This window comes from Rhipicephalus sanguineus, chromosome 11 (genome assembly GCF_013339695.2).
Source record: "Rhipicephalus sanguineus isolate Rsan-2018 chromosome 11, BIME_Rsan_1.4, whole genome shotgun sequence".
NCBI classification, from domain to species: domain Eukaryota; kingdom Metazoa; phylum Arthropoda; class Arachnida; order Ixodida; family Ixodidae; genus Rhipicephalus; species Rhipicephalus sanguineus.
In genome coordinates, this window is record NC_051186.1 from 38,449,029 (window position 1) to 38,467,487 (window position 18,459).

At 44.5% G+C, this 18,459-nt stretch overlaps 2 protein-coding genes across 2 annotated transcripts in view; both read left to right on the plus strand.

The window, feature by feature from the left end:
* Nucleotides 1-2,141: 2,141 nt before the first annotated feature.
* Nucleotides 2,142-18,459, plus strand: part of LOC119374567 (uncharacterized) — a 74,625-nt gene continuing 58,307 nt past the window's right edge. Inside the window, exon 1 of the transcript XR_007414511.1 lies at nucleotides 2,142-3,050. The gene's annotated coding sequence lies outside the window, so the exon portion shown is untranslated. The remainder of the gene's footprint in view (nucleotides 3,051-18,459) is intronic.
* LOC119373504 (EH domain-containing protein 3) overlaps nucleotides 5,861-18,459 on the plus strand; it is a 47,608-nt gene continuing 35,009 nt past the window's right edge. The window contains exon 1 of the mRNA XM_037643552.2: nucleotides 5,861-6,869. Within this exon, the coding sequence (XP_037499480.1) occupies nucleotides 5,955-6,869 (915 nt within the window). The 5' untranslated portion in view covers nucleotides 5,861-5,954. The remainder of the gene's footprint in view (nucleotides 6,870-18,459) is intronic.

An 18,459-nucleotide genomic window follows, 5' to 3' on the forward strand; every position in this document is an offset into this window, starting at 1 on the left:
TTCACTTTCTTTGTCCGTGTCTTTTTTGTGCGCCACAAGTTTCACCATGTGTCACCACCAACAAGCCCATTCTTACGTTCTTTTTATAGACCTACCTGCTGAGGCGGCTTAGCAGCTAGAATATTGCTTTGCTAAGCACGAAGGCACGGGTTCTATTCATGAACACGATGGCCGCATTATGATGGGAGTGAAATTCAAGAACAGCCGCGTGCCTTGATTTCAGTGCACATTAAAGAAAGCTGGGTGGTTAAAATTAAACCTGAGTCGCCCACTGCAACATGCTTCTATCATAGTAATTCTGGCAGACCATATAGACCAGCCCTAATTATTATATTTATTTCCCAAATAAGTATCTGAAGGTACCATTCTGGCAGTTTCCCATGATGATATCCATCAATTTGTCATCTTTCGTCTTATGCTGAGCTACCCTCGCATTGAATTCGTTCGAGTGTGTAATGTGTGTTTCTTTTCTTCGACATCCTGCCTAAATTGGGCACTAGCCTACTACAATAAAGGTTTATTAAAATTCCTTCTTTATGGGGCTAGGGATTGTGCAAGCGAGGATAATGTGAAAGCATTTTATCGAGTGGTGAAAGAGGGAAATGCTGGGGTACCTTAACAATGAGTGTGTTGAAGAACCAACATGACCCATGACGTGTCTACTGAACACAAGTGCTGAAATTCGTGTAACCTTGCTGTGTGGGGTGGTAACATCCAATTCTTTTTAAACTGAAATGCTGCAATAGTGGATGCGTCTTTCGATGCTTCATGAAGTACCGAATACAAGCTCCCATTTATTAGCACAGGAATAGATGCTGGTTACAGGCGAAAAGTCCCTTTTGGCTGTAACCTTTTGTTTGCATTTGTGCAAGTTAGATATGAAGTTCAAAGAAACCATAACTTGTTAACGTTACAAAGTAAAAAGCAAGAAGTAAAATTTAAGCTGCCAACTGCTACCAATATTGTGCTGTATTATTGAATAAATTAATCTTTTGTGACACGTGTTATGACCGACCGTCCATAAATGTGTGAAATTTGTACAGTATGATGCCAAGGTTCGGTAGACTTCATTTAAAGTGTGTGGAAATGTGTTAATAAAGCATAATGTATTTTATAGCAATTAATTGCAACTGCATCATTAATTATCTACTGAATGTACAGTTAGTCATGCCATATTTCTTCATAAGACGAATTTAATTACCCACCAAAATTACATGCTATAGTTATCTGCTTACGTAGAGCATTCCCCAAAAAATATTTTAAAATATTTCAAAATTCCTGCTGAAAGCTCCGCATTGAGTGTCTTGTTAAGCATATGGTACTGCCTTCACCAAAGTGATCGTGTGTAGCAAAATATTTCACCCAGAAGCAATATATCAGAACTTCAGCTCACAAGAATGTTGAATTTACCGTTAGCTCAGTGTTCATTGTCTCTTTATTGCCTTTAGTGCTAGTGCATAAAAATGGCAACAGTAAGTCGCGTGCACAAATGTATAACTCTTGCTGAAAGCTAACTCAGTATTATTCCAATCATGTACATCAGTGGCTAAGGGGGCTTCCTCATTTCCCTTCAATGGCTCATCTTAGCGTTTTATGAACGTTCAGCCAAAGCTGTAAACCAAGAGGTGAAGGTGGTGATGATTGGTGTGAACTTTATGCATTCCAGGCGTTGTATTGTAGATTCCTGTCAGACATAAAAAAAGATCACGTGGTGTGGACGCAAGTTTAGTAGGGCAAGGCGTTTTTCATGATCGTGTCCGCACATCTGCAAAAGACTGCAGGAATAATGACAGCAATGTCCTTCTATGAATGTTACGCGCTAGGCAATCCATTCAAATCTCCCGCTATCTACATTTTAACCTAGACATATAATTGAATTGCTTAACCTAGATGTAACATGCCAATAACTTTCGAGAGTGTGTATGGTGCTGCTTCCTTGCGCAAGGAAATATCTCATAAAAACTGTTACTAAAAATGCGTAATCCAAATTAGAGTAATAAAACTTTTCAGTAGTTACTTTCCTAACGAGAACTTGTTGTATTAAAAATTATCTTTTTGACAAATCTCGAAGTGGTGGGAAAAAAAAAAAAAGAAACGTGGTCGGCTCGTTTATTGACCGCGTACGCGCGTCAAGACGACTTCCAAGTCGACCTTGACGAAATGGCGGGAACGTCCGAAGATGCCGTCGACCTAAAATTGACGTTGCTCGAGTTTCGCCTGAGCGCCGGCCTGTCCAAGACCGAAGCGAGTCAAAAGTTAGCGAGCGCGTGCCGTCACGCGGCACCCGCCGAACTGGAAGCGAGGACACTTTCGCTGGAGGAGCCACGACGTCTGAGCCTGGGCTGTCCCGTGTTGGACGAATACCTCGACGGAGGACCCAGCACACGGGGACTGATCGAGCTGTGCGGCGAAAGCGGCAGCGGCAAGACGCAGCTGTGCCTGCAGACGGCCCTCGCAGCCGCCGCTAACGACGACGCGCACGTTCTATACATATGCACCGAGGAGAGGTTTCCCGAGAAACGTCTGCGCCAGATGGACCCCAGGGAAGAGCGAGGGGACCGCGTTCTTGTAGCGCAGCTGGGAGAATGGCCCATGCTCATTCAGTGCTTAGAAAGTTCGCTGCCTGCATTGCGTCGGACGAGGCGCGTGACTCTTTTGGTGATAGATTCGGTCGCCGCGCTCCTGCGAGCTGATCCGGAGCGCTCCGAGGGCGTGCGACGTCTGGGCGCCCTCTTGGACGCCTTGTGGAGATCGGGCATCGCGGTTCTGTGCGTCAACCAGGTCACCGACGTGCCCGGAGGTCGCACGGCGCCCAGCCTCGGGCCCGGATGGGCGAACCTGGTCACCACTCGCCTCGTCACCGCTAGGTCGACGTCGGGAGTCCGATACCTGCGCGTCGCCTTCGCGCCTTCCATGACGCCGAGAGAGCAACCGTGCCGGTTTGTCGTCACCGGAGCTGGTGTGAGGGGAGTTGCCGGCAGTTGATCGTCTGTACCGATGTGTCAACTGTTCCTGCGAGGACAGTTCGACGGCCTGCGAGCTGGGAAAGTGTATGTGTTTTCCTACAACGGCTCGTGACGTCAGTATATATAAAAGCGCGGTAAATCCAATACGTGGTGCGCGATGTAGGTTGAAAGCCTATAAGCATACCATCTAAAAAGTTGCGAATTGAATACTATGGCGCGAAAATTGGGTAAAGCTGCGAAGCGTGGTTTCTACTCTAACCGCATGCTAATATTCTAGTAGCTAAGCATAGATGCATTTGCTTATTCCTCCGCAAGACAGTGTGAACCTAAGGGTAGTAAGGAAAGGGTATGGGTGTGATTGCGATGTGACACACATACACTATGCATTGTAGAAGGTGGGAACAATATCCAAAGCATGACCATATTCCGTGACGTTGTACAAAGGTCTAGGTGTCTGCCAAGATATTCACCACTGAAGGCACTCTGAAGAGACAATACAACCAAAAATAAAAAAAGCTGGCAAAAAATGTTGAAATGCAGTGTAAAACTCGATGAGCTACTTGTCAATAGACATTTATTCATGTGAAGGGCAAAACACATTGCTTATGCCATAGATAAGGAGTTTCATACTACGAAATCCTCAAAGACACTAGCAAATGATCAAAAAAGACAGAAGTTCAGGAGAAGATGGAAGGTTGAAGAGATGAAAAATTCGTGAACAATTTGAATTTTTCAACTCTAGCAAATCATGAGCAAGTTGTGTTGTAGATAGCTTGCCTGCTGTAACAGCCCTTGTAGCAAATACGAAAGTCTGGAGGCTGTTCGTGACACCATAACTATATGACTGCCATTGATAACTGTTTAACAGAATTTTTTTTGTCCCCTAGCTTTTTCCCTGTGGCCTCCAGAATACTCATGTCTAACCACCTTGTGCATGGCTGGCCTCCCTCCCACTTAAGCTAACATTACTTGCCACTCCATTCAACTGTTGTAGGTCCTACGTGGTAATCAAAATAAGAAAGCTTCAATTTCATTACCTTATGCTGCGAAAGAATGTTCATGGATTGATCTCTCTTATGACCGAGATATTTGTTCGTTTGGCAGTCCATGGGATTCTCAAAAACTCTATGCCAACAGCACAGCTAAAGAGAATATGGCTTTTCTTTTTCATGTTTCAATGAAGTACGCAGCTCACACTCATAAGTTGCCACAGCAAATACCGCCCGGGGTGCTTATACCAGACTTTTAAAACCTTTGATGGTACCACAACTCTCTGGAATCTGCTCATACGTTAGCATACAAAATTTTCAGTGCTGTTCATTCCAACTCTCTACCTTTCAAAGCTATTTGTTCATTGTGCACTTCTTGATGCAACGTTTAAATGGCTACACACAGATGCCAGAGTAATATGCAAGCAGTGCAGAACCAAATTAACCCAATGCATCTATGTTGCGAATACGATTCACAGAAAAATGAAGACTCGCAATGATTAACTGAGGCCAGACAAAATATTTCTCTGAATCCAGTGTTTTATACAAACCATAGGGCATGATTTCTTCTAGACGACAGCAGGCAGTTGCTAATGGCTGTGTTGTCACCCTTGTTGAAATGTTAGCTCCAAAGTCATTTCTTGCTAAACTGCTGTTAGTTGAGCTGGCTAAATATTCTACAGAGACAAGATTTAAGTAGATGTTGTAAATAAATGAACATGGTCAAAAATAAGGTATTAAATTAGCAATGGGGCATGTAGTCTGTCAAATAATTAAGATGTTAATAACTTGGAAAACATTCCACCAGCAGTTAAAAGGAGGGCTGTTATAAGCTGCAAGCATGTATGGTGGTTTTCTGTTTTGTTTTTTCCGTGAAATTGCTTCCATTCTCCATGAGTAAAACACTGCAGTGCACACAACTAAACGCGAGGTCCGTAGCCGAATGTCCGCATTACCTAATAAGTGTACACATCTCTACAGCCCAACGAAAGCGTGCAGTGAGCTTCTTTCAGTGAAGCGTTTGTTTTTGTAGGCGCAGCGCAACACGGGCGCTTAAATATAACTCGACAGCGAGCGCAGGAACTATATAATGTACGCTTTCGCGCTCGAATTGCAACAGGAGGAAAAACCCTCCCTCCCAGAAATGCGTGACACACGATCAACAAGCGTGCTATGTCGCCGCGCTATCGTTAGACAGAAAAGGGTAGCTGAACTCGGGTCGGTGTATTCACGAGGAGTTGAACGTGACATTGGCATATGTCGAGCACGGGTAAGGGACGATACGGTTTTTTTTTTTCTCTTTGACCGAGCGGCGCGGGCGCACGTCCCACACAATCGGAGATTTTTTTCTACCTAAAAGAGAGCGAGTGCACGGCAGAGAAACGAGAACTGGAGGTATGAGAGGAAGAGGGACGCCCATCAGCTGACGTCATGCGTTGCCTGACCACGAGTGACCGCTCTCGTTTCGACTGGGCGTGTGTGCGTGGACGGGAATCCTCCACACAACACACACACAACAGGTGCGAAGTCAGTACCGTCGGCATGGTAACCGATCGGTGAGCTACGCTGTCTTAGCGTTTAACGCTGTGTTGTGATTCGGTCGACTTCTCGTGGGGAAGGCAACGCACCACGTTTTCGCCAGACTTCTGCCAAACGTCAAGCACCACGTTACCACGTCATAGAACATCAACTACCGCTTCTGACGTCAGCGGCCAAAGGCACGCGAAGCATAGAGAAATAAATCCGCCGAAGGGTGGGGCAACTGGTGGAGGAGAGTGGGGGAAGAGGAAGAGAGAGAGCGTGCTCCTCTAGCGATCGGCAGTATCCACTATCATCATCATCGTCTCGGTGGTGAGAGAAACGGCAGGGGAAAGGGGAAGTGACGTGTGACGCACGCTTCGAAGGGGCGGCAGCAGCGGAGCGAGCGAACTGTGGCAGCAGCAGCAGCAAGCCTGTTGGGGCGGCAGCAAAGCAGCTGCGACAGTGGTGGCCGGCCAAGATGTTCAGCTGGCTGAACAACGATGACGGCCGCAAGCGGCACCCCGAAATCTACAACACCGTCGTCGAGGGGCTCAAGAAGATCTACAAGGCCAAGATACTGCCCCTGGAGGAACACTACCTGTTCCACGACTTCCACTCGCCGCAACTGGACGACCCGGACTTCGAGTCGAAGCCCATGATCCTGCTGGTCGGCCAGTACTCGACGGGAAAGACGACGTTCATCCGATACCTGCTCGAGCGAGACTTTCCGGGAATTCGGATCGGGCCCGAACCGACGACGGACCGGTTCATCGCCGTCATGTACGGAGACCAGGAGGGCGTCATTCCAGGGAACGCGCTCGTGGTCGACCCCAAGAAGCAGTTCCGTCCGCTGGCCAAGTTCGGCAACGCGTTCCTCAACCGATTCCAGTGCTCGCAACTGTCCTCGCCCGTGCTGCAGAGCATGACCATCATCGACACGCCGGGCATACTGAGCGGCGAGAAGCAGAGAGTCGACCGCGGGTACGACTTCACCGGAGTGCTCGAGTGGTTTGCCGAGCGGGTCGACCGCATCATTCTGCTGTTCGACGCGCACAAGCTGGACATTTCGGACGAGTTTCGGCGCAGCATTGAGGCGTTGCGCGGTCACGACGACAAGATTCGGATCGTGCTCAACAAGGCCGACATGGTCGACCACCAGCAGTTGATGCGAGTCTACGGGGCGCTCATGTGGTCCCTGGGCAAGGTTCTGAACACGCCCGAAGTGGCGCGCGTCTACATCGGCTCCTTCTGGGACCAGCCGCTGAGGTACGACTCGAACCGCAAGCTGTTCGAGGCCGAGGAGCAAGACCTCTTCAACGACATCCAGGGGCTGCCGCGCAACGCGGCGCTACGCAAGCTCAACGACCTCATCAAGCGGGCCAGGCTGGCAAAGGTATGTGTACTGCACACCTGTAGGACGCCTTCACGTTGCGACGTTCTTAACGAGCCCGCCCGTCTTACGCGGTAGGGGGTTGCCAGCGTCTCGTCTCTTAAAACGTTTCTGGGCAAAAGTTCAAAAAAGTGGGACAACAGGTGTACCGGCTTGCCGGCGTACTTGAATGACGTATGTGCTGTCATTTGTGTCACCCTAACAACGTGGCTTATTAAGTCAAGGTCGTACCCTTGGCTGTGTTTAACCCACCACCTGATTTAACAGTCGAGCTACAGCACGCTCCTACGTGTACAGGGTCGTCCAAATCTAACTTGAACACCTCATTATTTTTCAAAGCCTCATAGAATATGATGTTTAATACATAATTAGAAAAAAATGAACGTGTTTGACACCATGATTTGGCATCATATAACAGACATTTCTCTTGTGAAGTGAAATAAGCATAATTTTAAACGGCTTGAATACTAACCACGTGTTCACCTTAAACCTGGTTCACCCTGTACATAGACCACAAATCTCAGATAACTTTGTTTCTGTAATTTGCACGTAGGTTTGCAGAAGTGGTGCTCATATTTTGTACGAATTCCTGAGCCCACTGTACACTCGTTCTTTCCACTGGTGAACCTGTCGCCTTTGTCACCTTTAGAATGCAGTTATACAAATAGGCCAGGATGGGATTCGCACTTCTGTGTGAACGGAGTCCTTACGTAGCCTGGTGTGCATGTTTCTATTATGTGTGATGTCGTGACATTACAATCTTTTTCCACCACTTGTTACACCAAGCTTGAATACCAGTGGGTTGTGATGCGTACTAATGGAGTTGCATCACCATTTTGCGATGCAGTATGTCACTGTTAAGAGAATCGACACTAGCACTCGGTAGCTTACAGTTAAGTCGGCATTACTGGAACAAGTTTAGCGTTGTAGGTGTTCAATGCTGTGAAGTGTCCATGTAACATGTCTGTATGTTTGAAAACGGGTTATTTGAAAACATGCACATAAGTAAGCTTACGACTTTTTAAATAAGGCTACACATCTGGACCTGTAAACTGAGTTTATGTATCCTTTAATAGTTCATTGCTGCGGCTGTGTCTGCAAATAAGTTTATTTGATAAAAGCGCCATTTGGCCAATAAGCCATTTCAGTGCCTTTACGTTGCTCTTAACACTGCATGATGGAATTTGAAATGGCATTGCATATTCAAGGACAATGTATCACAGGAAGCAGTTAGATATGCTTGAATGCATGCCTGAATAGAACAGGAGAGTCAATGTATGTCATTGCAAATGCATTTTGCAGAGGCAAACCAAAGAGCCAGGTTAGGGAATGGTCTGCTGCATGAATGAATGAATGAAATCTTTATCGTTTTTAAGTAAAGCCCCTAATTGAACGGCTGCTCAGTCCTGGACATTGCTTCTTGGCCATTCCAGATGTAGTCCTCTTTGTAGTGCAGACCTTGCTAGATTTGTAAAACTGAGGCAAGTATTAGCTGATCAGCAGACGAGACGCGCTAATGTCATTTAGCGTATTGGGGGAAGAAAAGCAAGGAGGAGCTTTTTAGAACTGGAGTTTTAAAGGCATAGGTAACAGTACAAACTTGAATAAAGAAAGGAGTTAATAATAAATTGCAATAGGTGTAATAAAACCTGATTAGAACAACCTAACCGAGCTACATTGACTATTCGTGGGTGCCCTATATCAGTGATAATGTTAATATCATGATAGATCATCTGCTCGGCATTTAACCAGTTTAGGTCGAACAAAAAGGGCTAAGCAGTGCAAATCTAATAGCTGTTTCTGCCATCCTACATTCACTTCTGAAAGAACCAGCCATAGGTTGGAGTTGTTTGTGCTTCCTTGTCAGAGAGAAATGCATAGTACTCCTTCCCTCACATCTTCACTGATGTTGTACTTCTATTTTTGTGATATTCTCATATGGGACGTTCGGGTACAAGCGTGGCTGTTCACCATTTATATGAGATCTGCAAATTTCCCACCTTTTGATGGTGCTCTGTTACAGGAATAAAGTAGCATTAGAATAGTTAACATGAGCGTACATTTTGTAATTTAAATGCGTGAAGATGGAAAATGGTGCCGCAGGATTCTCGCTCTCTGGCTGATTAGAATCCACGTTTCTGTCTTTCGCATTGAAACACCTGTTCTATATCTCCGTCCCACCTTTCTGGAAGTTGCGAGCAGGTTGTACGAATGGGACATAAGCTCACAGATTTATTTTCACCGCATTCCTTACATCTCCAGATCACAGAAAGCAAGAAACTGATCGAGAATTTCAAATTCTTGATCAGAAAAACATCCATCAAGGCACTTAAATAATGTGCCTTTTTTTTTTGTAAATTATGTACTCTTCTTGCTGTAACACCATTTACACATATTGTTGAAACGTGAAGCACAAGTTATAAGAAGCATTTAAACACGTATGAATCATGCTTTAAGTGTTATTTTCATTATCAATTTTGTGTTTGGTGCAGTATCTTGGCATACACAAATGTGCAGAGAGCACCTGAAGATGACATATATAGGCTTGAATGATGTCACAAATAAATGAAGAGCTTGTTGTTGGAAGGTAATCAACTAATGTTCACCTGGCCCGTAGTTTTACAACTGGTGACACTTCAGTTTATACTTTTTCTTTTCCTTTTTTTTTTTAGGTGCTATGATCTACAGGTGTGCTCATGATACGCATTAGTCTTGAATGTTCGTATCTCAAATACATTTCAGTGTTTTTGTTTCATAGGTCATGCTGATGGGGCTACTATGAAATGAGGAGTATCTAATCTCCTCCTTGTTCGCACATAGAAATATCTGCCAAGGTGATGATTTTATATGCCTGCATTCAAAGTTTTGTGGAAACTGCACGTTCTGTCATATCTAATGTACCATCCCCACGTGTGCTACCAATCACCCTGCAAATATGTCCTTTGTCAGAACACGTGTTTGTCTTTTGAGCGGTATGACGTTCCGGAGGCATATCTTTGCCGTGACCAAATGGCCTACTTCGAGGTCGGCATGCGCTTGCGAGCCCAGTAGATGCCCATTCATTGAGAAATGCGAGATAAGAGCCGCGGGAACTTGGAACAATAGCCGCGCCGATAAGTAGGCCGCAAGGAGATATTCCACGCACCCTTCCGCTTTCCAGCTGAAATGTTCAAAAAGAAGAATGGTGGTTTTTCTGCTACTTTTTACAATTCTGAAGTAAAGTGGGGGAGTAGGCGGACAGAAAAACAATGTGCTTTAGACGTGTGAACTGGAGGAAGTGCCTCAGACAGGCTAGCCAGTGTTTCAGTAGGTAGACAGAGGTAGGTGCACCTATCGAAATGTCAGTCGGCCTGTCGGAGGACCTTGCTTTTGTTCATAAATCCTCTACGAATGAACTGCAGCAGTGCGCTTGACTGGGCTGGTTGGTACATTATCCATCTGCGCAGATTCCTGCTTCCTACATGGTGCACTTGATTTGCAATAAACTTTGGCTCTTAGTCAGCGCCTTGTCTGTAGTCTTCACTTCATCTTTTCCCAAGTGCTATTTTATTTCGTTTCAACCTCTATAATTTCTTACAAAGGCAGTTCGGATTCAGGCATATGCATTCATGTTGCAGATTTAGTGAGGGCAGGGCACATCCACACCAAGGGACAACTTTCACGTTTGCTAGCTTTGGGAACTTTCTGTACTCACCTGCACATTTCTAAGGACTCTGTCGCTGCATTCGTAGCCAAGTTCACCTGCCAGAAAGCGTTATTCTTAGCTAATTTTATGTGTAATGTAAGACTATGGCCTCTCCCGATAATCAAAAAGCGGTTTTTTAACTTGCATCAGATTGCTTCTTTGGTGAAAATATTCTAGTGGTGGCTTGTCACCCTATTCTTTGCTTTACATGACTGCATTTTTCCTTTCTTCGTGCCGGAACTTCTAACGGAATAACTGGTTATCTGCCTTATCCAACAGATGGCCTTTCTAACTTCGTTAACTCCATGTCTTGCTCTTAATCCTAATGAGAAATTGGCTACACCCCTTGACCAAACCTACCTTCTTCCTATCTTACTAATGTCAAAAACCAGTTGTTTTATGTTCCACCGCCCGTTATGCTTTGCTTCGTTTCTTGTTCTTGTTCCGGCCAAACCTTTTTGGTTTTCGTTGGAAGTGTTGAAGGGTGTAGTTTTAGACTCTGAATGTGGTAACAGCTTATCACACTTTCAAATGTAGGTACCTCAACTTCCTGCCGATGTATAAAGATATGCAGTCTGTTTTCTTGTGTTCTTTCCCAACATTGTTCTGAAGGACAGACTATTGGGCTAGTTGGTCTAACGTCGTTATAACTAGATTTATCATGAAAACAAGAAACATGGTTATGTAAATCTGTGCCTCACCAAGGTGCCCAGCTTCACTGAAGTATAATTCAGCGCTAAGCTTACAGAGGAGCGGAAATTGAAAACTGTATGCGTGCGAAATTCAGTAATAACTTTACATTAGGCATGTTGCAGAATGCAAGCTCAACTATTTGCTGTAAACTTGGTTCAATGATATTCACTATGGGAAATAAGTCGCTTTAAGTTGCAGACTAATTCATGAATACTGATGTGCTGGTACTAAGACCGTAGCGTAACCTCGCAGACATATCTTTCTGGCAATTTTTTACTGCATGCATCTTTCTTGGCACATGAGGATTTCACAGTAAAAAGCGCACAATAGATAGAAATTAAAAAAAAAAAGTTGAGAGTTAGACCATTTGTGCCACAGAACATAATTCACTATTTAAGGACCAGGGATCGCAGCCTGCAAACCACTTTGTCTGTGTAATGAAATATTTAGCTAGGAAACATGTACCAGCTGTTCTGTCTAAATGGTGGCTAGAATACATATATCAGAGGTCTTTCTGCATGTAAAACCGGCTGTTTTTCTGCTGTTGATTGTCTGTCATGGCTTTTTAATACTTCTCTTAGTGAATCGTTTTTCTCATGAATAACCTACTTCTTTTAGCTGCTCACTTGTATTGCTAAGGTGTCGTTGACGCCATCTTTATTCTTGATCCTCGAGGCAAATTTTAATCAGTCGTTGGCGAGAGGCGAAAATTGTCCCCCTGTTTATCGCTTGTAGTTACAAAGGAAACCTATGCTGGCTTTTTAAGAGCATCGTTCTGTGACATTGTTTATTATTATAATTGTCTGTTTACATTATACTATTATTCCTTGGTGCGCTTTAGGGCACCGTGTTTCGAGGCCCAAATATCTGATGAATGATTTGCTGGCCTGAAGTACTTCACTAGAAGAGAAACTTGGGCTAGTTGGTGATTCATCATTGTGAAGAAAAACAGCGCTACAAATGGACGAGGACTAAGGAAGAAAAACACGACACAGGCGCTGAACTCGCAACTAAACTTTATTGGAAAACACACGCACACGTATATACAGCAGCTGACTCGGTCACATGACCCTCCATATCATGTGAGGGTCATGTGACCGAGAATTCATGTGAATTGAAATAACGAATCTGTTTAGATTGATAGATTATGCTCTGAAAACCTTATGACCTCAATTTCACCATCATATCTTTATTAATAGAGGAGAAAGTCAAGGTCAAAGTTTCATTTTTAAATTTCGCGCCGAAATTCTCCGCTCGTGACGTCGCAGATTCCAAAGCGTAGTTCTCGCATTTTGGCGACATTAGCCCAACGAAATTTCCTGAAACTTGGTATGTTAAGTCATTGGCCCCCTCAGTAGGCAGTGTTCATTTTTACCGATTAGGAACTTCGCAGACTTTAAAAGAAGCCGCCAAGATCTATGACGTCACCGCGACTGGTGCGGGAGCTTCAAGGTGGCGTCGCGCCACCCGCATTTTCCATTTGGTAAGCGTTTTCTCGCTTACCAAGCGTCTTCTCAAGGCAAGAGGGGTGACTTTCGTATCGTGAATGAGTAATTTACTAGTACAAAAAAAAAGAAACAAACATCGTTTTTCCCTTGTGTGACCCTTTAAAGCGCAGTTCGTACTAACGCAACCTTGATTGAACCCTCTCATCTTCAATGTCCCGTTATAACGAACAGGGGTTCTACTACGTCCCATGCTTTGTTTGACAAATCGAGCGGCGTGCACAGCGCTGCATTTGTATTGAACCCTCGATAGGTACGCATACACCGCGGAAGCACATAGTGTTTGTTTTTGACCGTGATCTCACGTTAGTACGTGCGAGCAACAGCGCTAACGCAAAAGAGAAAGGCCGTGTGACGCGGTGAACGGCCTTGCAAATAATTCGGACGTCGAAAGCTTGTTTTTGCGAGCGTCCCCGTTCTCAGTGTAACACACCGCCGAACACTTGACACGTTCAGCGTGTACCTCGAGCACCTGTTCAGGTGGTATATTTGTGGCTTCATTTCTCCGCGTTTTTCACCTTGATTTAAAGGGGCACTGACACGAATTTCCGAAGGCCATTTTACTCTGCCTTACACGTCTCCTGTATGGAGAGAGGCTCTGCACAAGTATGAAGCTCAGTAAATACTGATGAGATATTTTATTTTGATTAAAGTCCATTTTCGCATGGCGCACCTACTGACATCGACACTATAGCGTGACTTCAGGCTACAGTGTAAATTCTGGTGACTTCACGCAGCAGTATGGCTAGTTGTGATGACGTCAGGCACCAAAACATCCAAGATCGCCACTTGTGCGTCAACAGCGGAGCCAGGAGCGGCCGTGAGAATGTCACGATATCTCTTGCACGAGCAGAAGCTCATACGGTGTCGTGACGTCAAAGTGCAGTTGGAACCAAAACTAGCTTTTGAAAACATGTAGTTAATCTATCAGGGCGCACTCACGCCTACCAGTACAGGCCCTTGAGGGCTTGTCGTTTCATTTGGCGAAAAAAAAAAAAATGAAAATTTTCGTGTCAGTACCCCTTTAAGAAAAACAACGGTTAATGAGGTTTGGTAGACGTTCTTCGCTTGCTCGTGACGTGAAAATATGTTTGCACGTGACAGCCGCGATATATCGTACGTCGCATCGTCATCATCGTCTACTGACTATCTGCTTGACGTGGTTCTGCTTTTTTTTTTACGTTTAATTTTTTCTTCAAACGTCTCTTTTGCGAATCGTTTAGCGCCGGTTCTTTGGTCTCTGCATGGCACAATATGCCGTAGGGAGTTCTGCTTGGCATGTTAAAAAAAAAATAAAGGAAAAAAAGAGCCCGCCACGCCACTTAAAATGCATCCGACGTGCAGTCACGTTCTACGTGACGTTATTAAAGTGGACGTCTCTGGGGTCTGCTGCGCTTACGTAGAGGCGCTGGCGAAAGTCCCGTAGCGGCACAACAACAGTTCAGCGTATTCTGACAAGCGCTGCATGTCAGTTTTTTTTTTTTTCCCTGAGGGTTTCACTTGCAATGCAAAGGCGTGGTCGTTTCACATAGATACCTCCTTTTTTTTTTCCTCTTTTTTTTATGGTATTTTCTAAATCCTTCTGTCACGAATTATGATTGGCTATCGACAAACATGTCAAAACAGTGCAGCCTTTTCCAAGGCAACGCATACTGTACACTGAAAGAAAGTCAAGATGGTACGGGGCAATGCGACGTGCTTTGCGCTTTTTATGTCGTGACCTGACAGTTAGTGATTAAATATCAATGTTTTTTACTGGCGTAGCCAGGGAGGTTCATCCCCCCCCCCTCCCCCGAAACACTTCCAATTTTACATGCGTATTTACAGACGTGCAGGGGCGATAGAAAGAGACGCGAACAGTGCGGCATCTACGTTATCTGCTGTTTCTCATTTCTTTTCAAGCTGCTGTAGTCTGGATGGTACATAAAAAGCCACTAGAGTCATCCATAATACAATCAATAGCCACTCTAGTGTTGTTTTATTGCCACCAAGGTCAGATCGGGATGAAAACAGTGCACCGCGCTGTTCGCGTTTCTTTCCATTCCCCCTGTACACATACAAACACACGCACGAACATCGTTACGAATGGCTGACCCCCCACCCCCTCCCAACTTTCTTTGTCGTGGTTTACAAACCCTTCTGTCACGTATTATGATGTGCAGTACTCGCGTATTGAAACAGGACAGTTTAGGGCTAAGTAACGCACATACTTTAGCTTCTACCGTCTTCAGTTGGGGTCATAGCGTCGTAGTTTCGACTCGAACGCGTAGATCAGAGCCAACATTATCTTTAGAGACCAGATTCGTCGCGACATGACGTGGTTATCTCGAGAAATTGCGCATACCAGTCGTCATGCTAAAAAATTTGATGTCGCTTTTGAATCCGTGAGTACTTTACTGCCTATAAACATGTCAAAATTGGCAAGTTCTATTCGAAAACAACGAAGACTACGTTGAAAAAAAATCGGGTGGAATGGTACGATACGATATCCTTTTGTGCATTTGCGGTCGTTGCCTAGCAATTGTAGTTTTTAGATATCATTTCTCTTGTGCACTCGATCAATCAAGTGTACTCACATTGCTGATGTACGGCTCAACTGTGACGAAAAAAAAAAAAGCTTTTGAAATACGGATCTTCGCACCGCACTGAATGCGTTCGAGTTCGGCGAGCTGGATGTGTATCCTGTGTAAGGCTTGGCGCGCAACGCATGTAATTCAAGCTCGAACATTTTGTGTCTTGTGGCCCAATACTTTACTTTCATGTCGTATGGCCCCCTATACTTTCCTTGGCATTATTGTCTGTTAGTTATCATTAATATTGTGTCTAACAAAGAAAAACGAGCCCTTAAAACTCGCCTTCTTTCCTTCATTCACAGCGAGGGTCTCGTTCTGGCAGACTTGATGCCTTCAGGTAATATGCGAGGGATTATTGGTCAGCTGCCGGCTCGTAGAAAGGTCACGTGCTACGTGACGTCAACAGGCATAAAAAGAGTGTTCAACACTCGCCGCCATGGCTGCGATCGGCGCTGACTAACACTCCTAAGTTTATATATATATATATATATATATATATGCCCCATAAAGTGTACGAGAGAATGACCGCCGCCGTAGCTCAGTGGTAGAGCATCGGACGCGTTATTCGAAGGTCGCAGGTTCGGTCCCTGCCGGCGGCAAGTTATGTTTTCGTCCACTTTACTTTCCTCCTATTTATACCCTGATTGCTACAAATAACACCCCCCCCCCCCCCCATGCTTTCCTTGGCATTATTGTCTGTTAGTTATGATTAATATTGTGTCTAACAAAAAAAAAAAAAAATGAGCCCTTAAAACTCACCTTCCTTCCTCCAATCGGGGAAAGCGTGTCCATAGAACTTCCCAAGAACACCGAGTGTCTTCAGCAAAGTAGATTTTTATTTATTTATTTACTATTATTTTTTTTCCAGCAATAGCGAAATCCCCAAGCAAAGCAAACGGGACCCGTTTTACATCGGTCGTTGTACGGGCCACTTCGTTGCACATTTGATATATCGTCAGCTCGTTACGGAGCTATTCGTAATTGTAAAGGTCCCATGCGGACGCCTTTGCGCCACTAACCAAAAATGTGACCAGGTACGCATAGCTCGTGTTGTCAAAAAGTATAATGCGTAAGATTCATCGTAATTTTAAAATAACAGAGAGCTGAGCTAGTTGGTAAGTGTTTATGTCAAAAAGACACGGCGTGCCAACACGGACGCTGGAGAGAAGCGTTCGTGGTGTCTTGAATTCTCTCTTGTGTCTGTGTTTGCACGCCCTGTCACTTTATCATCGTAATTCTTCGTAATAAAAAGAAAAAAAATCTGCGGCCTCGTGCGCAATGGCAGGGTGTCGAACCCCCAGGTTCGTGCACCATGGCCGCCAGGCCACTGGCGAGTATTCGTATGTTTATTCGGCAAACAGAACAGAACACTATAGTGTTCTGTTCTGTTTGCCGAATAAACATACTGCTCAAACGATCAATAAGCGGCGCGTTTTCACGCTTAACCTTTTCAGGTCCAGAGATTCCATTTGGAATAATCATTTTTATAAGTTTTTCCTCGAGCACTCATATTTAGCATCTGCCCTACACCTGCTGCCAACCTGTTACACACAACAAAGTGCGGTCACGTGTGAACGGAGAAATCATTTAAGTGTTCGCGATGTTCCCGTATTTCGCCGGGGCACCTTCTTTTACCCTGCATAGGTAGGGCATTTTAGTTCTGTGTGGAAAATTTGAATTTTGACTTTTGGGAACTATGCTATCCCATCTAAATCATTTTTTTAATAAATTAAAATAATCATCGAAATTTTATGAAATAATTATTTATAAACGTACTCGGTCATTAATTACTCTTTATTGAAAAGTGTGAGCACAGGTTTCTTTAACGGCGGTACTGTTTAGGCCGGGCGTAATGCGCCTTCCGAATCTGAAAATTATCATCTTCACGAACCGGCACTCGCTCTCTTCGTCCTCTTCTTCGTCTTCTGCTTAGCTGCCTGGGCACGTGCGACGATTTGTCCGCGTTTAAAATAGAAGGGGAGAGAACGAGTACAGAGAGAAAGGGAAATGAAGAGATAGACAGAAAGAAAGAAAAGGAAAGAAGAGAGAAAAATATGGAAAACATAATAAATAGAGATACAAAGAAACATACTCAAAAAGAGAGAGACCGCAAGCATAGACGTGTGTGGTATAGTATAGTATAGTACAGTATATTGTAGTATAGTATGGTATAGTACAGTATAGCAAGGGGTGGGAAAGGGAAGCGAGTGTGACTGTGGGAGGGCAACGCCACCAGCTCCACCGCATCCTCACTTTCGCACCGCTAGTGCTTAGCTGCCTCAATCTGTTTTATTTTTTTTTATATTTAGGAATACCATGATCATGCGCATCGCAAGATTAAAAAAAAAATGCCAGTTGCTTCCATCGAACAGAATTAATTTCGACATGAAAGGGTTAATGAATGGCCTCCAGGCCGCTGCGGCGAGTATTCGCACATTTAATGGGCAAACAGTATGCTGTATAACTATATATAAAATATACAAGAAGGTGTAAACTGCTCAATCGATCAATAAGCGGCGCACGTTTTTTCCCGCTTAATGAAAGGAAGGCTGTCGCAGCTGCAACTGATGCCGGGGTCGACCAATTGCACACAACTGAGATACAATGGGTCGTTCGTTTTCCTGCAGGGGTTTTATTGCGCGTGAACTGGAGGCCGAGCAACGCTCGGTAGGCTTTGTGCGCCGAAGAATGGGCGTAGGGCTATTCGGCGGTGCGCATTGTTGCATAAAAGTTTAAATACTGCAAACAGTATACTGTAAGGTTTGGTTAACTATCAGGCAGTTATGCTCGTTAAGAGTAAACATAATACATTAGGGGCATTGCATAAGTTAAGAAAGCGGCATCGTCATTAATCATTTGTTTTATACCCTTTGCGCAGCATTGTATAAAGGGGGCGAGGACGGGTATCTAGAATCAGCCGTACGGATGCGAAATAGTAACCATTGGAGCCAACCAATACAGAAAACAAGAACGTAGACGCATAAAGGAAGGTGACTTTCTGACTCTGCGCGCATACTGAGATAAATATGCACGGGTAACGCTAAACAACACTGACGGACAGCTAAGAGAGATTCGTCTAGGCGCTTGCCGCATATGTATATATGCAGTTTTGTGTAACTAAAAAAAAAAAAAAAAGA